Source organism: Protopterus annectens, chromosome 3.part1 (genome assembly GCF_019279795.1).
Source record: "Protopterus annectens isolate FY-2018-M chromosome 3.part1, PAN1.0, whole genome shotgun sequence".
Taxonomy (NCBI): domain Eukaryota; kingdom Metazoa; phylum Chordata; order Ceratodontiformes; family Protopteridae; genus Protopterus; species Protopterus annectens.
The window spans coordinates 286,528,983-286,555,541 of NC_056732.1; the positions used below are offsets into that span (position 1 = coordinate 286,528,983).

Consider the following 26,559-nt stretch of genomic DNA (forward strand, 5'->3'; position numbering starts at 1 on the left):
ATTATGGATCTCATAAACAAGGACGTAGGCAATCTCCAAGCACTTGATCCCACCCAGTTGACTTCTTTGAGATTGTCACCAAGGCCCTGCATGAGGGAAAGTCATAACATACAGCTTACCTTGACTTGGGCAAGGCCTTTGACTCAATCCCCCACTCGGGCATCATCAAAATGCTAACACAACTTGGAGTAAATCCCTATCTCATCAGGTGGGTGGCCAACTGGCTTACCAACAGGACCCTCAAAGTCAAAGTAGGCACCTTCACCTCTGTTAGCAGATCTGTCATTAGTGGAGTTTCTCAGGGATCTGTCCTGGGACCCATACTGTTTGTCATCTACTTCTCAGACATCCAGGCAAAGAAAAAAGGCCTGTGACTGACCAAGTCTTCAGATGACAGCAAGTTGGGTGCTGTCATTGACTCAGCGGATGATGTTAACATACTGCAAGAGGGTTCAAAGCAACTAATGACTGGTTCCAAAGTCATGGCCTCAAGCTAAATGCAAAAAAATATATCATCATACCATTCTGCAAAAACACGGCCCTTACTGATTACCACATCAACGGCAACCCCCTAAGCACACAACCTGTGGTGAGAGACCTGGGCACTCAGGTTGGTAACAAACTCACATGCGACCATGATGTAGCAGCAGTGGTCAGAAAAAACTTTTACTTGGCTCATCTTACAAGTAAAGGTATTGCATCCAGAAAAAAGGAGGTTAGTACCTCTCTATACTCCTCTTTCATTAGACCAATAATTGAGTATAACACCTCGTTTGGTATGCACCTCTCCAAACATTTGCACCAAATGGAAAGGCCACTGAACTACCTCACAAAGAGAACCCATGGTGTCCAACACCTGTCCTATGTGGACAGGCTCAAATCACTATTGCTCTATTCTGTATCGTACAGATTGCTCAGGGGTGATCTGTGTCTAGCCTACAAGGCAGTCTCAGACCCTGCCCTGGTAGAGATGCTTCATATCCGTAAGTCTATGCTTGAAGTCACCTGCTTGAAAGGCCTGAATCTAATATGCGACATCAACAAAACCTATTGGAGAGATAGGTTTGTCTCCCAGAGGCTTCCCCCATCTCTGGAATAGACTTCCCATACATGGCAAACAGAGCACCTCGCTGACCCTATTCAAGCGCAACCTTGATGAGTGGGTGGGAAACCACAAATATATCCCAGGGTTTCCACCTTTGTCCCTCATCGACAGGGGTGACAGGTACTGACAGAGGTTTCTTTTTGGGGATAAACTCTTCACTAGGCTTGTAAGACCCCCAGTGCCATTAGCCTAGTAACCTCCTATGATAATATGATCCTATGATTACATTCTACTACAGTTACAAATCATACCTAACCAAAGTCTTCTTCCATCTGAACAGATGACTGGAACTCTATAGAAGAAACTGCTAGCAGATATGAAAGTTGCCAGAAATAGTTCCATATAAACTTTTGAATGGTAATCATCTGGAGTTGCCAGAAATTACACACTTCTGTTAATGAAATATTTCCTGAAATTCAGTCCGTGTTGTCGTTTCCTCAGTGATGAATCATGGATATTGCTAATGTGAATAGAAATAGTTAAACTTAAAACAATGCAAACTTATCTAGTGGATTACAAACTAAACCAGATCAGGTTAGTAACAAAAAAAAAAAATTGTACAGATACAAAATGTTCAGTGCAATAGATAAGATGTCACTAATAACCATGACACCACAGCAAAAAAAAAAAAAAAAAAAAAAAAATCATTAAGGAATTCAGATAGAAAATGTCACTGCATTCATTTGTTATGTTCCAGGTGCTCTAAAGCCAGTTTTTTCTCCAGTTGTAGCCTACTGATGCCTTTGGTCATCTAATAATGCCTGTTCATATATTCAGTGATAATTCCAAATCCATGCTGCATGCACACTCTTGAAAATTTTCATCTTAAGACTTACGTGATGGGCAACACAGCTGTACTGATACTTGCCTCTTTCTATTGCAGTAAAAGAGATATTAACTGTTGTTCAAATACTATTTATTTATATTGTCATAAATTTCATATTTCTCTGAACAGTCCAACAGCAAGTGACTTACAACTGATTAGCTTCACATGAAAACTGGAAATTAGTGAACAGAATGCTGTGGGCAGTGTGTTTGTAGCTTGTGTGCTTATGGAGAATATTGTAAGTTGCTTACAAAATTATTACTTACTATGTTTATTTTGACTTATAAAATCCAGCTTAAGACCCAGAATGTAATGGGTACTATCACTGCAAAGATTAGATTTGCTGGACAGTTTGCCCTTTATACTACTTTTAGTAACTCTTGTGATTTCAGGGCTATGAACATTCGCTTGAAATGTGAGGGCATAATTTGATTTTGTTAGAAAGTTCATAATGCATCCATTGCAAGTTAGAGTACAAGCTCTCTGTGCTCCATTGGAGGCAATGGCAAACAGCTGTTTGCAGTAAATTGTTTTGAACTGATTTAAAACAATACTCACCTCAGGAGCAATATCTTCTTATTTGAAAATTGATGTAAACGGAGCTTCTTAAAACTTCTTTTCTGTGTAAATGTCTTGCCTGTCCACTGCTTTACCTCTATCCTCATGAATTGTCAGAAACACATCACTCAACAACATGAGTTAAACAGTGACTCACTCAGCCGCAACTATTCAGGTACTTTGTTAAAGCTTAAAACCCCAACTGCCTCCCATAACATCTCTTTTACTTTCACCAATTACAGCAGGAGGGGGTTACAAAAGTTAAAGCAGCCTGAACAGCAAAGTTGAAAACAGCACAGCAAAATTTATGCAGTTTTTTTATAACAGCTGTACTAAGCACAGTTTTCAATGCCTCTTCGGTTAGAATTCTATTGGCCTGAGTGGCATATGATTTGCACAGTGGATCTGTTAGTTACCTTGATCTGTCAAAATAATATGATGTCACTCCTGGCTCCCCATCAGTCCTATAGCTGAGGATGTCAAAGTATCATTTGCTGGCTTACCCTTCAGGGGGTCCTAACTTTCTGGCCCAGAAGTTCATGATGCCCTAATATCTGACTTTCTGGCCCAGAAGTTCATGATGCCCTAATATCTGACTTTCTGGCCCAGAAGTTCATGATGCCATAATATCTGACTTTCTGGCCCAGAAGTTCATGATGCCCTAATATCTGACTTTCTGGCCCAGAAGTTCATGATGCCCTAATATCTGACTTTCTGGCCCAAAGGTTCATGATGCCCTAATATCTGACTTTCTGGCCCAGAAGTTCATGATGCCCTAATATCTGACTTTCTGACCCAAAGGTTCATGATGCCCTAATATCTGACTTTCTGGCCCAAAAGTTCATGATGCCCTAATATCCGACTTTCTGGCCCAGAAGTTCATGATGCCCTAATATCCGACTTTCTGGCCCAGAAGTTCATGATGCCCTAATATCTGACTTTCTGGCCCAGAAGTTCATGATGCCCTAATATCTGACTTTCTGGCCCAAAGGTTCATGATGCCCTAATATCCGACTTTCTGGACCAGAAGTTCATGATGCCCTAATATCTGACTTTCTGGCCCAAAGGTTCATGATGCCCTAATATCTGACTTTCTGGCCCAGAAGTTCATGATGCCCTAATATCCGACTTTCTGGCCCAGAAGTTCATGATGCCCTAATATCTGACTTTCTGGCCCAGAAGTTCATGATGCCCTAATATCCGACTTTCTGGCCCAGAAGTTCATGATGCCCTAATATCCGACTTTCTGGCCCAGAAGTTCATGATGCCCTAATATCTGACTTTCTGGCCCAGAAGTTCATGATGCCCTAATATCTGACTTTCTGGCCCAGAAGTTCATGATGCCCTAACATCCGACTTTCTGGCCCAAAAGTTCATGATGCCCTAATATCCGACTTTCTGGCCCAGAAGTTCATGATGCCCCAATATCCGACTTTCTGGCCCAGAAGTTCATGATGCCCTAATATCCGACTTTCTGGCCAAGAAGTTCATGATGCCCTAATATATGACTTTCTGGCCCAGAAGTTCATGATGCCCTAATATCCGACTTTCTGGCCCAGAAGTTCATGATGCCCTAATATCCGTGAAAGAAAAGAATCAAACCATTATTTGTGTGGGGTGTGAAATTTCACCCTGCATAGAAGAACAAAACAGCTGTTTCCATGTCCGTTAGTGGTTCATAATTTCCTAAGATCCATAAAAAGATGGCATACCCTTATTGGTGTGGAATGTGAAATTCCATCATCCAGAAAAAAGCAAAAACAAGTCACTGTGTAGACCGTCACTGCACTGAGATCTGCATCTGCAGCTGCTGGATCTCAACAATTTTCTTTTGGTTGATCTCAACAAGGTCACTGGTCTAGAAGATGAGTTGATTAGTTCTTTCATGAAAGTCATGAACAGCCCCAAAATGACCTGCAAAATCCTGACTCCCACCTTAACAGACAGTGGAGGTGCTTGGGCGACTGTCTTCCTTTTGTGCACTACTTCATTCATCACTACTAGTTATGTATAGATGAGGGACATGGTGGTGAAAGGTAGTCTTATAGAATTCTCTTCCCATCCTCATCCATGTTTTTCTTTGTTAGATGTTCTTCTTTAGCAAAAAACAGTGTCAGAAAGGAGGTACAGACACTACTGAAGACTTGGATATTATTCCGCATTTTATTCAGTTCCAGAAACTATGAAAAATCTGAGATCTGTGGTACTCTTGAGCAACCTACACACACCTTTATTCCAGGGGAATATTTTCATATACCGACCTTCATTCTCTTCTTACCCTTCAGTCCAGAAGAGACTGCATATGTTGCTTTGATCTTCACAATGCTTACTTACACACAAAGAGTAGGCAGACCATGCCTATGTTTTCGTTTTTAAAATCAATATTCTGTCATTTGGTCTCATCACGCGGTGGTGGTGCTGAGGTAGCATTGTCGCCTCACAGTAAGACGCCATCTGGTTCGATTCTCAGCTAGAGTGTCTTCTGCATGGAGACATGCGTGAATGGGTGTACCTTCGCTGAAGGTTGTGCATCAGGGCTGGTAATTCAGCACATAAAAATCAACTACCAATCATTAGCGGACCGGAGTTCCGCTGTGGCGACCCTCTAATTGGGAAAAGCCGAAAGACACAAACAACCACTGAAATAATCTACTCAAAATGTATGTTTTCAGTAGCTACTAACATGTCTACAATGACAAAATAGTTTCATTATTTGGATAACTAGCTCCTAATTGTCAACAGTTGAGAAAAATCATACAGTATAGGGAGGAAGTCTATGATAGCTATATAGTTTTTACTCAATGTTTCCCTCCATCGAGATTGCTGAAAACTTTGAAAGAGCTATCTGGCACTGAAAAGTAAACTATAAATGGCACTCTGCCGTTTTCTTTTTGCTAAGATGGTCACTACCTCTGCTCACAGTGTAATGGCTAAATGTTGTTTTCATCGAGACATCTCTGTGATGCACAGGAATAAAGCCATGGCTGCATCTGAGCTGACTAGGTATGAATGAAAGCTGAATCAGTGGAAGAGTCAGTGGGAGAATGAAGGGACCGCTGGAAATAGATGATAAAGTCCTTTCATGACAACTCTACTTGACGTACAGCCCAAGTAGGGAAGCTCATCATGCAAGGAATGCAAAAATCCATTCATGGAGGAGCACACTCTATCCTATAGTGTAAGCATGAAGACGTGTATGACTGGATATGATTAGACCTCAAAGGGTATTGAATAGTAAAGGCTATTCAGTAGGAGAGGATGAGGTACATACAGGATAAAATCTGTGTCCTTCAGAAAAATGCACACCCAGGCTCCAAACCCTTATCTCCCTCAATACCTGCCAAATTAAAGGTGTGCTTCCAAATGGCTAATAACTAAAGAAAGAATTGAACAAGGAGATATCTATAAGGAGATTATGCATGTTACATTTTCAGGAAACCTGGCAGTAAGAATGAGATAATGCAGGGTGCTATGTTGAAACATGTAAATGGGGAAATAAATCTATACATATGGTCCTTAGGGAGGTCTTGCTGATCAGACAGGTAGAAAAAAAAAAAAAAAAAAAAAAAAGCATTTTCTGAAATAGGGTAGAAGAAAAGTTCAGCTGTTTGAAGAAGCAGCAGGATCCTGTATGTCTCGATGTAAAAGGTACTTCCAAATAAAAGAATATTGTAATTGGTAGCAGACCGCTATATTTCATATTGCAGTTCTACACACAGAAGAGATGGGTGGTGGAAGGTTATAAGTAAGCTGACAAATGATGAATTCCAGAAAACTTCAGAAACCCAACTCTGTCTTAAAAAGCAGCAACTCAGTAAGTGTAGTCTTCAGAAAAATGAGGGTTAAGTTTCTCAAGTAGCAAATTAACTGAACTGAAAACGTTTTTCCTAAAATCCCTTGCTTCAGTATATTAAATAAAAAAATCAGCACCCTATTAAATAGCATTGAGTGTTTACATTACTTTTTATAGCTAGCAGCTTTATATAATATTTACCTTGACTGACTGTCTTCAGGTGGAGAGAAATCTTGCAGTCATGTTGCTGCTGGTCAGTTTCGGAGCACGGGATGGGTACCGTGCTCTCAATTTTCAGTCGGTGTTCTGTGCCATCTTCTAATATTGTGTGAACCTCAGGGTAGAGCTGATATGTAAAAGAAGAGGAAAAGCAATGCATTAACTGACATGCTGTACATCCATCATTATTTAGGTAATTATGACTAAATGAAAACGTTTTCAGTCAGTAATAATGACAGGTTAGGTCTGTTTTATGTGCTATTTTGTGCAGTAAGACAACGTGTTGAAATTACTCTCTCCAAAGTTGCTCTGTTTGGGATTTTTTAGGGTTGCAGCCCCTTGTCACCAACCCTCTTTCGTAAGCATACAAACTCTGGGTTCACACCATTAGCAGAAAGAGAAATTCCAATGAACTGTTCTACTCAGGTGAAACTCATCTTGCTCTAAAGGACTATTTTTTATAAAACAAGCATGCCACATATGTGATTTGAAAACTTAACATCATTATAAGGGAACCAAACATAAATGTATCTTTTTTTCAGAAGGCATCTGAAGAAGGCTTGCTGCTCTCATTACTGTTTACCATCATCAGCTGTCAGAAACCAATGCCCACTATGTGATTTGGTAATTCCTCAGCCCAAATTGCATTTAAATCAGAAGCTATACTCTGTAACTAAAGCCATACATAAATATTAACAAAAGTGAAAGAAAATACTAGATGAAACAAAATTAAGAAATGTATCCATTAAAGAGGCCATGCCAGTCAAATCCTGATCTAACTGACAGGCTAGAATTTTAAAAAGCATTTATCATGATGGTATCACTTACAGTCTGGTGAGCATTGTGTAAAGACTGAAAGTAGGTCTTGTGCTCCTAGCATGGGAAAATATTGACTATGCAGTAGGACACAAAGGGCCATCATATGTGTTCATTCAGAAGAATGGATCATGCAAAACAGTCAAGTTAGCCAAGGAGATGGTACTCAAGCCATCCTTTTCAATGTATTTATAAGTATTAATGTACTACATGGAAATGTTTGCCTTTTTATTGATCATGCAAATGTATGCAACACAAATGATACATACGAAGGTGCTAAAATTATGAAAAGTCTTGACAAGTTTAAAAGAATGGTCTCAGCAAACATAGTTTTTGGCAAGATCTGATGAACAGTGTAAGAGCTAGTTTTAGTTTTAAAATGTTTTCCATTCTTCTGGGGAAAATATTCTACTTTTATTAATGTATTTTTTTTTACTATTTGGACTTCAATCCTTGTAAAATGTAAACCTTTTTTCTGTGAAGAACAAATTACTTTGTGGAACTAACATGACATTAGCCTAAGTCCATTCTGACTGAGGTGAACATGGACTACTTCTTGCTTAGTAAGTAGTTGTGAAAGGATGGGAAGGCCTAAGGATTCTTCCTTGGAAATTTGCATACTCTGGGAGAACTAGACCTGTATTGGTCAACAGGAGTTATTAGAATGAACACTGCTTTTACTTCTCTTATCTTTATTAGCACATTTTGAATGAGAGGAAATGGCAGAAAGAGATGTAGGAGGTCCTGATCCTACTTGTCTATAAAGGCATTGATTTCAAGGCTGTTGAATACGTAGACCTTGAAACATTTCTTCACCTCACATTTGATTTGTGATGTAAACCTATCTATTCATGAGCTACCTCATATTTTGTGATGTTGAGAAAGATTCTGCAGTTTGCTTCCCAATTATATGATGTTACAGCTTCCCTGTTTATACTATGACACAGTTAATCACATTATACTCTTAGAAAGCTTGACCATCTGTTGTATATCAAGTGGAATAATGACATAATTTGCCTTGTACCTTTTTGGCTGATCACAAGGGGTAATTTCTACAGTTAGTTTATCCTCTCTCTTACACCCTTGATTGTGATGTGCCACTCTGCTCAATCTATTTCTTGTCATTTTCAATGTGTAAATATTGCCTTTATTTATTTATTTAACATTTCTTGACCAGGAAGTTTGATGTGGACAGAGCCTATTTTCAGAGGAAGCCTGGGGAGAAACACTTCAGACACATGTCTTTGGAATGTGGGAGGAAACTGCGTACCCGGAGGAAACCCATGCAAATGCAGGGAGGACATGCAGACTCTGCACAGAAGGTACCCCATCTGAGACTCGAACTGGAGAATCTCTTACTGCGAGGCAACAATGTTAACCACTGCACCTCTATGCCATCTTTAATGGAACTTATTCAAAGAAGAACAACCCATTACATATCCCTGATGTGATCCTGTGTGCACTCATCATGTCTCCCACAGCTCTTCTCATCTCAGGTGAGAAGAACTTTAACTTTCCAAGCTTCTAATCATATCCTTTCCCTTAGATTTCAAGTACCTTTCTGATGTCATTTTCCAGTTCTCATTTTATCAGCCTAATAACTTTGTATGTTCTCCTTTACTGTACACAGTACTATGGGAGTGGCCTGAAATGTGCTTGGTAAAGTGACATAATTATATATTTTTTCCCAAAATATTGCTTCCTAAAGTTACATCCTTGCATTCTACTGACTGCTACCACTGCCTTCTGACTTTGTTCCTGGCTGTTCAGACCAGGTTTAACCAACAATGTAATTCTTTTCCTACTCTTTTGCCACAAGTTCCACTTTCCCTAGTTACTAATTTACATAAAGAGTTCTGTGTTCCAGGTGCAACACTTTACCTTTTTCTGCACTGATCCTCAGCTGCCACCATTCAGTCCACTTAGCTTTTACAAATCTTTCTTGAGATGGCTGCCCCTTCAACAACTAACCTTGTGTCATTATTAAATAGGTTGATCCTGGTTTCTTTTCCCACAGATACATCTGAGGGGACACATTGAAGAGTATTGAACCCACAAAAGACCACTGTAGTACTACACTATTAACTTTAATTATTCGTGACACTGTCTGTCACACTCGTATCCGCTGTGCTTTGACAATGATTCTCTCTCTCTCTCTCTCTCTCTCTCTCTCTTTCTCACTACAGTCTTCTGTGTTCTATTTAGTCATAGAACACTTCAGTTCTTTAGTCTTGATCCTGCCCCATTACTTTTATTTTTTTTTGCACAGCCTCCTCTGTGAAACTCTGTTAAAGAACTTTCCGAAGTCAGGGTAGATTTTATTTCTGACTCAGCATATTCCTGTACTATGTTCTTTCTTTCTTTTTCTTTCACTTGATTTCCTGACTTCCCCATTCTGCATTTGTGACACATCCTCCCCTTCTTTCTTAGCTTAAAGGTATGGTCATTCCAAATTAGCTCAGAAGAATGCTATTCCTTCTGGACTAAATGGAGCCTCTCCTGGGCATATAATATACTGGTCTCCTTGCCAGATCTCACTTCATCCTTTTACCAGTTCTGTTTCTCTGTCAAATGCCATAGCCAATAAGTATACCCTTGTGATCTACTTCTTCCTCGATATGTAGGCTGGCAACACAAGAAGCACTTCAGAGAAGTCTACCTCCAACCCCCCATAACTAGATGACTCCATGGTCTACCTCCAACCCGCCTAACTAGATGACTCCATGGTCTACCTCCAACCCATCTAACTAGATGACTCCATGGTCTACCTCCAACCCATCTAACTAGATGACTCCATGGTCTATCTCCAACTCTCCTAACTAGAAGACACCATGGTCTACCTCCAACCCTCCTAACCAGATGACTCCATGGTCTACCTCCAACCTGTCAAACTAGATGACTCCATGGTCTACCTCCAACCCATCTAACAAGATTACTCCATAGTCTACCTCCAACTCTCCTAACCAGAAGACTCAATGGTCTACCTCCAGCCCTCCTAACCAGATGATGCCATGGTCTACCTCCAACCCCCTCACCCCCAACCAGATGAATCCATGGTCTACCGCCAACCCTCCTAATCAGATGACTCCATGCCAGCTCCTTCTTCACTATTCCTACAAGCACATTTTATTGTTCTTTTTGTGTCATTCTGTGTCTCTTGTACCTGGCTGTCTGCCGCTCATTGCCAACATCCCTCCTGCTCTCCTCATCATATTAATTCCTGCATGGATCCTCCAGTTGTAGTCATTGCTTTTCACTGTACAAGCACGTGTCCCACTACATTACATTTCTTCCCTTGTAAACAATGTCATAGCTGAATCTATCACCTTTTCTTTTCTCTTATAATGTGTGCTGTGCCACTTTCCTGTATTCATTTGACAACCCCTGGCCATGTTATCTCACCCTCTGCCTTACTTCCCCTACTTTTTTTGCAGCCCATCATGTCTACTGGCCTCCTTTTGCTTCCTCTCCAGTCTAACATTTCCCTTTCATTACCAAGTAGCCAATTCACTATGATCTTTATCTCCTATATACTTTGCTAAGGTTCCCCTATTCTCCTCAATACCCCACCCCTATTCTCCTCAGTACCCCACATCCTCTGCCACACAAAAGATGACAGAACTAACCTGCTGCTGTACATGCTGAACACCTTGCTCACCTCTCTTCTACTCTTCTTGCCCCAGCTGTCCTGTTTATTTCACACTGTCACATTTAGAATACATCATTGCTTTCTCTTTTCGCTTTTTAGCTGTATAAATATTATTATGTCTGGCTGTATAATCTCATCACTGCAACTATTTAAAATGTCCACTGTTGACCACCAGATAAGATAGATGGAACAACATCAGGGGTAGGAAGATGGCATAATGGTTGAGGTATTTACCTTACAGAGATAAGGTGCAGGGTTTGATTCTCACATGGGGTAATTGGCTAGGCTTAAAATGGCCCACAAGGGCAGTTAGCCTAGAACTAATCTTTAAACTTATGAACTGGCATTAAGATTGCAAGGTAAATTATCACATGAACTTCATGAAACAGTCAACACCTACCTCATCTCAAACCAATTACACTGTAGAGCTGCAGATCACAGGTAATATCAGTAGCTCTCCGGGATTTCACCCACATCCTTCTTAGTCCAGTGTCTTTCAAGACAAACTTAACAATATCATGTGAAACTTTTTGAATTCTTTGCACACAAGCACACACACATTTTTCCAGGAAGCATTAATATTACTCCACTGCTAACACCCCATTTACTTATATTTTCTCTGCCAGTAGATAACCCATTCTGTCACAAAATGAGCACAGTCTTTAACACTTTAAATAGATAACCATTAAATATATATATAGTAGCAATAGTTTGAGTGTTAACTTCAAATGCAGAAGCCAGTGGATGAGTTTACTCTATTTCAATACACATACCCATAAGCTTATATATATAAACCACCAGCCCCACTAATTTAAATCTGAATAACATTCTTCTCTTGAAATCAGTAAAATTCAGCATGAAGCCAATAAAATTGAACAATGTACTATGTAAACATATATATGAACAGATTTACTTTTGCACAATGACTTGCAAAATTAATGAGTTTAAACAGACAGATAGCATAAAGAAGAATTCTAACAACTTTTCTGATTTTATCTCTAAAAGTCATGTAAAGATTTATTGGTTTCTAGCCACCCTCACTAAGACATCAAAACAGATGTTTCATAATTTATCATGCAAATAGATTCTAGCTTGAACTCTGTTTCAGGAATGCAGTTCCTCAGTGCATATTACAGGAGCAAGGCCATAACTACTGGTCTCTCTTTCTCTCTCTCTCTGTCTCTCTGTATCTCTCCCTCTGTGTTTCTCTCTCTTATCTGTCCTTAAAATAATTACAGGCAGGGTTTCCTGTTTTCTTCAGTATGACCATAAGACTTACTCTGTATTCATTCACACACCCCTGGGCGGTATCCAAACATGGTAATGCATTATTCTTACCTGGAGTACATTTCAAGGGAGCACTAATCTTTAAGCACTGCAAATGTGTATAAATGTTAGAAGCTAGTTTCACTGTTGAATATCTCTGCTTTATGTTCACTGAAAGCAATTGCATAGTTTATACAATTCACATTTTACATACGGCAAAATTTACTGAAATCAACCACCACATTTTACTTACGCATTTTTATAAAAAGGCAGTTACATTTAACTCAATCCAAAAAAGGTGTTTGACTTTTCTTTTACTGAAAGACAATTGCAAATGTCATTAAACCTGTCACATTAACATATACAGCAATTATATTTGCTTTAGCATAGCACCCCTTCTCTATAGATACGTCTTTCATTTATTACCCAACCAAGAGGCTTTTAGTAACATAAATGTGCATCACTGTGAGACACAAAGCAAATTTTAGTCATGACAAGTTAATGGACACTTAAGATTAACAGACAAATGGTTAACATTTAGTTTGCCTTAAAATGAGGCAACTAACCAAAAGGAAATTTGTGGCATGCTGTTGTGTCTTTCTTAAGCAGTCATCCCACACTTATTTCTATTTTTATAAAATATTTGTATAGACTTTCTCCTTAAGCTTCACACTAGAAGTTTAAAAATGAAAAGTAATAGAAAATGAGATTTTTTAGTAGATTGAAAAGACAGACCAATATATAATATCTCCTTTTTCTTTTTGCTGTATAAAAATACAACATGAACTACAGACCCAAGCACTGTAAACAACACTAAATCAATAAACTGAAGACCACTAAGTTTATACATATTTGGAAGTATCTGTAAAATATAAACTTACCAAAATGATTGCAAAATAGAGGATTAAGATCAGGTTGCTGATCATAACCTGCTTATGTGTTTGAGACATGGATGCCAAGAAACTAACCTCAAGAGCGAAGCTCGAGACGTGAATCTTGGCATCCAAGTCAAGAACACATAATTAAAGGTTATGTTTGGAGACCCAATCATAATTCTTTGTAGTACATGGAGCATTGTTATTCTCCATGTACTACTAGCTACAGAATAAATAAATAAACAAAACAAAACACTAAACTTGCAAAAGACCCAACCTTAAGAAGTTTAGCAGGGGATGCTTAAAGTTTAAGGTCGGATCTCACACTATAGTTGTGCTTAACAAATTCATCTTTTTCTGGATATCAGTGCATAATCACCGTGCTCCATACACTATAAGGTAATTCATTCAAAGTTACTAAACTTATTGACAAGCCAGTTTCATAGGAACAGGAACAGTAAGACAAGCTTATATTAGTTTGCTCAAATATTATTCCCACTGTCCATGGGATAAACGGTCTTTAATGCCATTTAGGCCAACAACTGCCTGACAGTGGGCAGACCCTATAAATACTGTTTTTTTTTGTGTGTGTGTGTAGAAAGAGACCCTGAAGAAGGAAGGAAACTGAGAAAATTCTGTAGTGTAGCCAGGGGCTTCTACCTCCCACATCCATTCATATGAAGTCTGTAAAGACTGTGGATGTTAAAAGAAGGGAGTACCTCATATAAGAAGGACTACTGAAAAAAGAAACCTCCAACACTACATGTCTAATAGAGAATGAAAGAGACTGAGGGAATTGCTAGCTGCCTCCTTATAAATGACTACAGCCTTTACATTAGATGTAAAATAGTTCCTAAAACAGAGATATGACAAAGGTTCTGAGATACCGTACACCAAGCAATATAAAATATCTCTTGAGCATGGCTAACAATTCATAAGACTCCCATTTAAAATGGCCAAAAGAGACAACCTTGAGACAAGTCTAAGAAAATATTATCATCATTCATATAAAACCCTGCAGTGAGTGCATCTGACTTTAATTATTCCAGTGTAAAAGGCTTGCCCTTTTCCTTTCTCTGCTCTTCCATCCCTAGGTTGCAGATTATAAGTCATGACTAATACCAAGACAGTTCATTAAATCAAAGGAAAAATATGTTGTAAATGTTTTTAAAGGCAGAGGTGGAATGTGGAACAATGAACACCTGTAGGATTGGCATAGATATTGTGAAAAATCATGCCTGGCATATCTTCTGGCACTACCTTCCATTCCAAACATAAATGGACGGACTAGCATCATATCTATTATATGATGCTACTAGACTTCCAGCAAGGTCTACTAAAACATTAGGAATACTTGCAATGAGCCACTTTGTGGGAAATAAGATCCTCTTTCTTTATTTCTGAATCTAGACTGACACCCTGTACAGAAGCCTGGGAATTGGCATCTAGTTGTATTATGCTAACATTTTTCAGATGGTACTAGATGGAGCCAGACACATACCCCAGGAAACAGGGATTCCACTCCACTGTCAACCTTTCTAACAAAAACAGGGACTAGGTCTGGTGGAACATCTATACACACACACACACACACACACACACACACACACACACACACACACACACACATGCACAAACAAACACATACCTTCCTTAACTATGGCATATAATCAATGGCCTCTGTGGTTGTAGGTGCCACAGACTTCAGTAAGATGTTTAGTTGGGTAATTATGCACTCCATTAACAGTCTCATTTGTTTTTCCACAATATACTATTTAGACTTTGCCCATTTGTTGTGTTTTATGGTGTTTTGCAGACAGAATCTACCACGTTTTATACTATTTTTTTGGGGAGGGGGGTGGTTAACATTAGAATAATCTTCAGCTGCTGTTGTGATTCCATGGAGCCTCCAATCCAAGGACAGTAAATTGTTAACAAACTGCAGTGATCTTTTCACCATTTACCAATTCATGCCACAGAAACTGATAATGAAAACTGCATCTAAGTATAATCAAACATTTTAGTAAAAGACTAAGGGAATGTACCTATCACTTTTATATTTGTCTGTAGAGTCACCTACAAACTTCAGATGAGACTTCCTGTAGATGGCCATTGTGGAAAAAGTAACCTTGCATCCTTCCTGGGGATGTTTGACAACCCTGTAAGTCTGACTGGAAGACTGATACAACTGATGTCTCCACACAGAATATCCCAGTCATACTGTGAATGCACTGCAGCAATCATTATTCTTGATATACCCATACATTACAAGAAAATGGTTATAAACAAAAGATATTAAGTGGGTTGATATGGATAGATTATCACAAGTGGATTACCACTGCTGATGCCACAGCAGTTATATCTTGCTGTTAACTTGTATTTATTTCTAAACCTCAAGGGTTTATAGTGTGAATAAGCTATATGCTTCTCAGTGTCATTAAGTAGTTTTAATGATGTAGAAGTGACATATATATAGATGTTCATAAAAAAATCATTAAAACAGGACTAATTCAGTCTGTTGGCACTGCATAACCAAAATTTTATATTTTTGAGGAAAACCACAAGGAATGTGGAGTTCACTGACTCGTACATTGTTTCCTGTTTTGTCCTTCCTGTTTTCTAACTGGAGGTTACAGTAATCAAATCCAATTATGCAAAATCATTTTAGCTTCTTATTTTTCTAATCCATGTTTTATAGTGCTTGAAATATTACAGTTATGTAACTCAAGTCTTATAACTGTGATAAATGCATTTTAGAATTTTACATACTTGCATTTACATTATAGTGTTGCTGGGGACAGGGCAGGGGTGAACTGTTAAGAATGAGTCATGGCCATTATAGAAATAGAGCAATTGGTCCTTGCCTTTTGGAAATCCTAGAATAAAAAAAATGCTTGCAACACATTCCAGTATACATCACAATGCTAACTGTCTTGGCAAAAAAATTGTCAGATCTTGATGCTCTAGTGCAATTTGTACACATCTGTATCTGTGTAGTAACAGAAACTTAGTCCAGTATAAAGACAGCATTCCCCTTTATTGAGTTTTAGCATCTATCGTGTATTTATATATGCTGGAAACTGTGGTGAGTATTAATATCTACAAAAATCTAAAAAAAAAAATAAAATAAGAAAACATTCCCTCAATTCAGCAAGTGTTTTCTTCCCTAAAATGACATTGACAGTAGGAAACAGCAAATCTTTGGATCCACCATTTCAAAAACATTCCTTGTTCTTTGGCAGAAAGGCAAATGGCACACATCCCTATAATCACAAGAATAACAGTGATTTCAAATGAAAAAAAAAGACAATAATAATAAAAATACATTACATTGCATCCAAATGTCTTTATTGAAAGTTACATTTTCAACAAATTGTAATAAACATAAGGAATTGAGAATTCTATTAACATTTTCATTCTGAAGGCTTGGGTTCCCCTATTCTAGTTATATCCAACACAATGCAACTTGTAGTTCTTATGCATTTCCCATGATAACCCCCAGTAAAGGGACCCATGCCTTTGCATATTTCTTAACGTAGTAAAAAAGTCAGATAACTAAAACCAGTCAAAGTTTCCAATACATTAATTTAAAATGTGCAATTATCTGTACTTCTGCAATATTACTATTGGTCTCTGTCTTGCCTTCTACTGTTGACATATCCTCTGCTGAAAGGATGTGAGCTACCACGTCACTATTCTATCTGATATTTCAGGTAGCCTGTCTTACTGATCCTCAGAATTGAAATTAAGCCTCAACTATGTGTTCCATTTCAGATTATATTTATAATTGCTAACATCCGCTATCATTATTCATTCCTTATCTGAAATCTCCTGAATAAGGTCTGTGGGATCTGGCCTTTTTGGTGTTTCATTTTTCTTCTATCTCTTAGTGGTTACTTTATGGATGTCACTAACAATTCTTTCTCTTTGTGATAAATGAAAATGCTGCCAGCCCAGCTAGCTGGAATTTTGTAAATAATTATATGTCACTTTAAAATATTAATATGATTTATATAGAAATGTGACACTGTCAGCCCAGCTATCTGGAATTTTGTAAATAATTCTATGTCATTTGTGAATATTAATATGATTCATGTGCTTGTCTTACAAATGTAAGAAAACTATATGTTATGTGGATATTAAACTACTGCTGCAGAAGTATGCGTTGAACTGTATGTTCTGTACTAAGCTTCAAGAATGTAACCATCATGTGCCCTACTGGAAAAGAACAGAGTTAACTTGCAAGCTCTAAGAAAGTAAGTGAATTGTTTTACGATTGTGTTTTCACTAAAGGACACAGAATGTCTACAGCTAGAAGTCCTTTCTATTGTCTGCAAACAGAAATAATTACAGGTTTCAAATGTAAAAGTGTTTAACTGTTTTATGACTTCTAGTTTTAGGCAAATGTCTGAGAGATAAGTAATTTTGACACAGAGGTGCTAAATTTTAAGTTTCTGAAAGCCTGGGAACTGAAGGCAGAGGTGACAAGTAGTGATGTTATCCAGTTGACCAAGCAGTAATGTGTTGTAATTGATTTAAAAACTATTTCTCAGCGAAAGCCAGTGTATTTTGTATTTGTCTTTGGATCTGACAACATCTTCAGCACTTCTGCCTTGCTCTGTAAGTAAGATTCAGGCATAATATCTCTTTAGATATAGATAGGAACATAGTAAAGATTAGTTTAGATGTTTTATGTACTTATTTGAGACTGTCCTGCAATGTTGTTTTAAAATATTTCCTGTGATTCTGAACTCTGTTGTCACCGTGTTGAGTTATTGAGTATCGTCTTGTTCTTTTATTATTTATTATTAAATGTATTTAAACCTTTTAATTGTGGCTGGTTTAGAGATAGTTAAGCTGTTAGAGTACTTGCATATATATTTGGTGACACTGTATGGGTCACTCCAATAGCCTTGAAAGCATTGGTCACACTTACCATTTAGATAATAGTAACATTACACAGTAAGATTGGGCACCCTTTGGTAAGGCCCTTAGAGTAGCTGATAAAGAGCTGGCTGGTGGCAGTGATTACTACCTTATAGTCTGGGCAGAAGGGGGCATAGCTAGTAAACCTGTGCCAGCCATCCCTAGGAATGTGTGTGTTTGTATATCAATCAAATCTCAAAGTATGTGTGTGTCAGCTACTTGGCAGGGACATGAAGCACTGGTTGGATGGAGAGGGTGCTGGAGGTCTTAGCTTGTCCACTCAGCTGAGATCTTAACCCTATACCTGTGCCTGTGGGGAATCTTATTTGGGATTTAGAGAGAAAGGGAGAAACCAGCCCCAGACTGACTGTGATCTTTCTGTGCTGTTAAGGGAAATTGTACTGCACTGTGTGTGCATACTTGTCTTCCTCCCAATGTGCACGTCCATCACTAGTGCTAGTGGTGAAGATTGAGGCTCCTTGATTACTGAGCCAATGCAGGGGCTTCACACTCTTGTCTACATTTTATTCCCTGCAGTGATCCATGCAAAATAAATCTTAGGTGTTAAATATACTGCTCCCGGCAGATGTGATCTAGCAGTTCTTGAATTGTTTCTTTTGACTCTTGTACCCTCTGTTAGGACCAAAGTATGTGTAGCCAATTCCCTGGTTCCTGCTTCATACCTCCATCAGGTTTCTGAAATAAATGGAAACATTTTTCTTAATCTCACTGACATATAAAATACCTATGCATGAAGTTTCATGCAAAGTTCTGAAATCTTCTGATTTTAATTGTTTTTAGGCCCTTATTTATTTTGCCTACATAGTCTTCTCACAGATAGATATTAACACCCATCTCCAATCCCAATCCCAATGTCTCTACAATGGCCCTATCAATATTGGAAATCAAACCTTTGTGCACCCTTCTCTTTCCCATCTTTATATTGTTATACAATTTCCTTAATCCACTGTATCTGATGTAGTCCATTTTCTTTAACTAAACAGATTCTTTAAATCTATCCAAATGGTTAACACTTATGGCCAATTCAAGATCCTTCTAGATGACAATCTTTAGCTTCTTATCAGCCCATTTTGTCATCTCTACCCCAACCACATTTCCTCTTACCTCTACTAGAACTGGTTCAGCACAACTTCTCCATTTTTTCACACTCTATTGTTCATTAAAAAGTTAAAGCCCAGACACATTTCCTGCCACATTTCCAGGCCTGTCCCTTTCTCTTATTCTGCACAGCTAGATGTTGCTTTGTCAAAGAAGCCCACCCAGCATGGTCTTTTGCAAAATGCCAGTCCATAAATAATTTGAAATAAGAAGCTCTCCAATATACAAACAATTCTAGGATTCTCAGCCCAACTCTGTCCCTTGTTGATTGCAGCCATTTCCAAGACACCCTTGCTTTTTCTTGCCCCATATGAAAATGTTTAAAATGGTTTCCAGATCTTAAATGGGACTGCAAGAAAGTGGTATAAAACCACGGGCAACAAAATCATCTGTGCCGCTTGATTCTTTTATTCCAAATTTAAGTACAGCATTTTCCACTTTCTAATCTATTCCTGGTACTTCAACTTCAGGTGTCCACAATTGTCCAGCATGATTTTTCAAGATTCTGCCAGGTTAATACCCAAATATTATACCCAGCTATAATACCAGAGCTTCAGAGTACTTGCTTATTAATTTTCTAAAGGGCTGGAAATTAATTTGAATTGTCTATGTTGTTTTTCTTTATTAATCATACAGCCAAGAGTTTTTCAGATCTTTTAGCACTTTTAATAAAAGTGTTAATTGTTTCTTGGGTTTTCCCCAAAAACACTAATAAGTTATCTGTACAGGACTGATTTCATGTACTCTTGACTCACTTTGAAACCTACTCTTCCTGAGTTACTCAGTCACAAAGCTAAAAGCTCTATGTGTAGCATAAGCAAGAGAGGTGATAGAGGCACACCTGCTTGGCTCCCCTATCTATATGAAAGTCAGTTCTGAATTTACCTTCACACATACATAAACTCATTTATATATATTTTTCAGCCATTCTGTAAAGCTACTTGCAAATTCCATTGTTTGTAACACATGAAATAAGTGGTCCATTTAACTCTTTCAAAACCTTTTTGGGTATCAAAGATGACCAACAACATTGGGGCATTCATAGTACTCACTTCCTATATGACCATTAATGACTTTAATATATAGTCTAATGTTTGCCTGTACTTGACAGATTCACACTGATCCTTGTGGAACAAATTTGGAATCTCTAGTATGAGTCGCTTTGCCAAAACTGATATTAGTAGGGTAAATACATTATTTAATTATAGGCCTAAATTACTTCAAATATATGTATTACTCTATTTCAGTATCAGCAGTAAAAATGCATAGCCAATGAACTTTATTTAGGTAATCACGTCAATTTAGCAGCTCACCTACTTTTAACTTTAAATACGAAATTATTACCAGTCCTGACTACCAACACAGAACAAAGCAAAAAATAAAAATAAAAATTAGCTTAATAACGATACTTCACACTTTCCAGTATTCTTCAACAATTAAACTATGTGGTGGTCTACACTCTACTCCTGGCCCTTCTTCCATCTCTATCTGCCTCACCTACCCATATGTAGGTCATACTCTGGTCAACTATAATAACTCCAAACAACTACATTTTACCTTCATAAAACACATAGCATTTGTAATAAATCTACTGACCTGCATGGCCAGATCTCTCATTATACACCAGATATTATTGTCCTTACTGAGACATAGCTAAAACCTCATATAAATGACTCAGAAATTACTCCACTAGGATAGAGACAGGGTAAACAAAAAAGCTGTAGGGGTAGCTATCCCATACCTTAACACATATGAAGTCTCTACTAATGTAGAGATACTTAACTCCTTCATAAACTTAAATGATCACAAACTCAGGTTTATAATTGTTCTATATATCCCCCAAGGAAACAATATATCCACCCTTGAAAACATCCTTTACTGGATATGAGACAATATTATACCACTGAAACAGTCACCCTGGGTGATGTCAATATCAACTGGAGTACTTTCACTTATAACTTTCCTTCTTCTGTCATCAACCTTCAAGGCTTATTACTTAAGCTACCTGCTGTAACAAATCCCAGGACACTAGTCCCATTCTTGACTGGATTTGGGTCTCTCATCCTTGCAAGTACACAGCATCAGGAACCAGGGCTACAGTACCCCTGAAAAACTAGTTATATTGTAAAACTGCTGTATGGTACATCATCTCTTCTCTGAGGTACATACAAAACTCATTAGAGCTTAAACATTGATAAACTGATGCAGTATTATTGAGACAGAAGCCTGAGATACCCCCACTGTGTCCCCAGTAAGTTGCTGTAGTTATTATATGTATAGCCACACATACCTTGGTACTACTGTTACTGGTACTCCATGACCCCACGAGGCTGCAGCGGTAGCCAATACATGTTTAGCATTGTGTCCCTATCCACATGTGTGTGTGTGTGAGTGTGCTTCTCTGAATCACACACCCTGCGTGCGGCTGCTTCTTGTACAAAATTACCTACTGCAGTGCAGCTAAATTTTCTTAATTCCAGTTCTGAATAATTGCTAGATTTGGAAATGACTGCTGACAGGTTAATTGCATTAAACAATTTCTGTAAACACATAAATTGTAAAAACATTTTAGGTTAAAGAATAAGTACACATATACAATATCAGTTTTATAAATGTACTTACATTTGAACTATCTTCAAAACTCAAATACTGTTTTGAGAGCTATTGATAGCAAATAATGATAGTTAAGTCTATTCTTTTTCTGACTCAGAAAAAAGTAATATTATTTCAAAATACTATAGTATTTAAATGCACTCTGTACCTTGAGTCCAGCAAAAAACTCCTTGCTTTCAATAGAAGGGCTGTGCACATCAGGATTCTCCAAGTAGAAGCTGGAACTGGAACAATAAATCTGACCAGAGACAAAAGGTAAAAAAAAAAAAGCAAATATAGTACACCATCATCAGGTCAGTCTGTAAACTGAAATGCTTGAAAATCAATGGAGGACACAGTAACTAAAGATGAGAATCTCAGCTTTTTATGGCAGCCAATCATAACTACATTTTCAGATTACTGTATTGTAAGATTTTAATATCATGATTTCATACATTAATTATCACACAGTATAGCTCTGTTTCACTGTTACATACCCAAAATTTATCACACTAGTGTGCACTATGCAATGCTGAACTGAGTTATAAAACTGTTTACAGGTTCAAAATGATGGTATTCACCTCCAATTTTCTCACATAATAACATCACTCCATCATGCATTACAATACAGTTATTGCAAACATATCATAATGCTAGGTGCCCCTAAATAACTGACAGTGAGTGGGATTCAGAAAGGGCTGCAGTAGAACACAGTGTCTGAGTTAAAGAAATAAAATGATCCACAGAGTGCATGGTGCACAATTTGGGGATGACCCACATACCTGCAGCCTTGTACAGTGTATTATTATACAGAGGAGTGCAGCTCTCTGTCTATTCAGCCATTCATATGTTAATGGTACTAGCAAAAGCAGTGATGGGACAACATATGTGGTCCTGGTGGACAACAGTAGTCCTTGGGGCACCTAGTTACAGTGGAGCTCAATCATTTGAGGATCAGCATGATGTGTATACAGTAAGCAAACTACCTGATATGCAAAATGCAAATATAGAGAACATTCTGCTCTAATAATTATCATGCATTTCTTCTGTGAATATTGATCTGCATATATAAACAACATTCATTAAAAAGGAAGCGCAGGGTCACAGTAGGTATCATGCATTCCATGCAACTAAAGATGGCCACAGTTCATCTTATCTTCTCTATCCTGAATCGATCCATAGCCAGTGCGAATATGGAGCCACTTTTTCCCTCTCATGATGTAATCTATGAGCTGCTACTCATTCAGTACACAGGAAACAACACTCTGGTTGCTTGGATATTCTTGGATATTCTGTGATACAACCATTGAGCCCAGGTCTATATTACCTCACCAACTGACACAGTGCCACATGGCAAGAACCCAAAATTACAACAGAGTAAGGCATAAAACTGAAAGAAGACATTATCAAATTGTATGCCATGAAACATATTAAGTTATGGTGATGCTTGATTCATTGTAACTCCATTCAGCATTTTGCTACTCTACATACTGATACAGCATAAAAATGCACACAACTCAAGTGAATGGTATACAAGACATGTCACTTAAACTTATTTAGAAATGAAAACACACCATAGCTCGTAGCAGAGCAGACGATACACAAATATAATACCCAGACTTATTCTCTTTTTGAATATTTGCACACTACATCAAGTGAGAGATATGTTGATAAGCTATGGAAACTAACTAGCAGCAATAGCTCTATATACTGTTCACCTGTCATCAAATCACTTGCATGGAAAGGTTAATACTTACTTTTCACTGACAGTAATGAGGATAATGTTTAATTAATGCTATGTTTACAGCACTGAGTTAATGCTGACAGGCAAGTTCAAGAATTTCATAGCCAGATCCTTGAATTTAGATACACTGTAAACTGTTAAAAGTCAGGAAGTGTGTATTGTGACAGCATGCAAATTTTATTGGTTTATGTGATCATATAACCACTGTAGCTGGCATTATAAAATGCTAGAGACATTAGGATATATATTACATACACAAGTTAAATAAAATACATTTTACAATGTACATTACTAGCTGGAACACATCAGGATTGATATAGTATGACATTGTCTCAAGATATAACACATCCTGCTACAGTGGCCTCAGTGTACACCACTGTTACATGTACTGTCTAGAGAAGAGAGTTGGTGAGAAGGAGTGTACTGGTGTTTTATCATGAAACAAACAGAGAAGTGCAAGAGAGGTGTGTCATGAATGGAGTGCAAGATGGAGAATTACTACACAAGTTAGTTGCTCATCATTATTGGATAGTCCCTCTAATACCTGCTGTTTATGTAGCAAGGGATGCAATTAAACAATGGGCAGTTACAACTGTAGAACATCCTTGTTAAATTGTCTGTGAAATTCTCACTAATACTTCTGGATATGTTGTAACACAACTTCCAGATTCCAAAGCCATGAAACAATCAGTGCAGAGCTGCAGGGAAGCAGCAAGGTGATAAAGGTTAAGGATGTAGAAGATGTTCTACCCTAATACCTAACATAATTCTCATTAAGTGTGGTTCATTTTTAATCTGATATAGTCAAGATTCAGATACACATTCTCAATTTTCAGTTGTTATAATAACATCTGTGCATATCTCTCAACTTCTTCATAAGAAATCTGGACAAAGGCTAAAATAATGGGGCGACAAAGGCTCAAAGATATGGATGGATTTTAGATGCTGCTATTATAAAATTAGAAAGTTACTATAATAACAGGATTTGTCTTAGCATGCATTTTCTGAAGGATATAAGGTCTGAAACTCAAATACCTGTCATTATTTAGGGATTTCAGTATTGACTGATTTGCCAGAAAAAGACAAATTTCATGAGGAACAAATCAAAAATATGAGGCAAAAATGTGGACATTCTGCAAACAGTTGAGAGTCAGCTAATTTCTACTAAAGAATGCCATCAGATATACACAGTGCATGGCATACCTAATAGTGATGATGATGAAGGAATAACAACTTTAGTGCATGGTGCACTACATTCTAAATTAGAGGCTTGCTATGACACTTTCAGGACATTGCTGCACAACTCTGTGATGATAATGATTTGACACCAGCGCCAGCTATGACTGATTTTGACAAAAGGGCAGTCAAAAGCATATGTAGAAATCTTCCTAAATCAACAGCAAAAGGCTGTTGGATTTATTTGTGTCAAATTATATGGAGACAGGAGCAAAAGCAACATTTAGCTAGTTGATTTGGCAATGGCAGTAAGCCGTGGTAAAACAAATCTGTGCTCTATCATTCATAAACTCAAGTGAGGTAGAAGCAACTTTTCAGATTCAGCCTGCCTTTGCAAAGGGTTATGCATATTCATCAACACAGGTACGTCACTGGAAGATCAAAAAGATACGGCAGAGGAAAAGCATCATCTACAATGGTTCCTCCTTTATTCCACATATGATTTGGAAATCATTGGCATACATCTTTGTCTGGTAATCCTAGTAGCCAGAATGTTGTAGAATGATGCACTGGCATCTTTGTAGTCTTCCTGGACTCAAGAAATTGCTAATATGTGATGCCCTAAGTATGGGTTAAGTTAGAGCTAACCCATGTGGATGACATCCAGAATAGGTTACTGACCGAAATGCCATCCTCACCAAAGTAGATTACTGGATGTAGACATGTGGTTTCATTGTCTTTTGGCTAAAAGGGGTGAACATACTGCACAAGTCTTTGATGATTCTGTAGCTTGCTGTTGCCCATTTTGAAGAATTGTATGTTTATGTTAACTCTTCTGTTGGCAAATACAATACACAGCAAGTTACAATGGTTGATTATGCTATGCAGGTTTGTAGTCAATACTACCTTATACGTGACTGATGTATTATTATTAGTCAATGTCTGCATTTGGTACAACAGCATTACAGGGATGACCTTCAAATGACAATGTCAAACCAGAAATCAGTGCATCTACAGATTTGCATTGCTAAATTGTGAATCACTTTACAATGTGTATTGACCAGACTTCTGGAGTTGTTTGTTGTGCACTACACACTAAGAAAAAGGCATTTTGTTATATGCAACAGAAGCTCACATGTTGATGTATCTCATGTATTCATGTTACTTCATTACACCCTTGATAAGTGTAAGCAGAGGTTTGGGAGATGAGACATCTACAAGCAGGGACCTGGGATATGAACTATTTACAGGCTGCCTGCATCCATTAGAGACATAGGTTCCAAACCAGGATTGAATTTCCTGTTCCCATCCAATTGTCCAAGTTGCACTTGAACTGGGTTAGGGAGGAACTCTGCTTCATATGGATGGGGAGATTGTTCCATAGATGGGGTAGTCTTTGGGATATATACCTAACTCTCCAGCAGGTCCTAATTATATCATAGGCAAGGTTTAAGTCTTTAGAACAGGTAATTGTTGTGCTGTTTGTTTTGTGGATATGCAGGAGGTCCATCAGAGTGGGGTCTGACAATGCCCTGTATGCCAAGAATTGAGAACCCCTCAAAAGATTGTAGGAAACAGAATACAGGGATGGGGCCTTGAGGTGGTCTGCATAGCACATTTTACTTATGCCCTGTATTCTTTTAGTGAGGAACCTCCGTGGACTTTCCAATTGTTGGATATGCCTGGTTAGGTACATACCAAAGGGGACATTGTACTCAATGAATGTTGAATACAGTGAAACAATAACTTCCTTGGATTTAGATGCCATGCCTTTGTTTATAAGTTATGCAACATAGAATGATTTCCTCACTACTGTAGACATGTGATGGTCAAAGTCTAGATTACTATCTATGTGTGTCCCTAAGTCCCTGACTATTGGGTCAATTCTCTTGGGT

General features: G+C 38.0%; 1 protein-coding gene across 1 annotated transcript in view; it reads right to left on the reverse strand.

The window, feature by feature from the left end:
* The window catches only part of VWDE (von Willebrand factor D and EGF domains), a 740,920-nt gene that overhangs the window by 666,265 nt on the left and 48,096 nt on the right, over positions 1-26,559 (reverse strand). Inside the window, exons 4-5 of the mRNA XM_044066200.1 lie at positions 21,914-22,003; positions 6,484-6,628 (exon numbers count right to left, since the gene is read on the reverse strand). Of these exons, the coding sequence (XP_043922135.1) occupies positions 6,484-6,628; positions 21,914-22,003 (235 nt within the window). The remainder of the gene's footprint in view (positions 1-6,483; positions 6,629-21,913; positions 22,004-26,559) is intronic.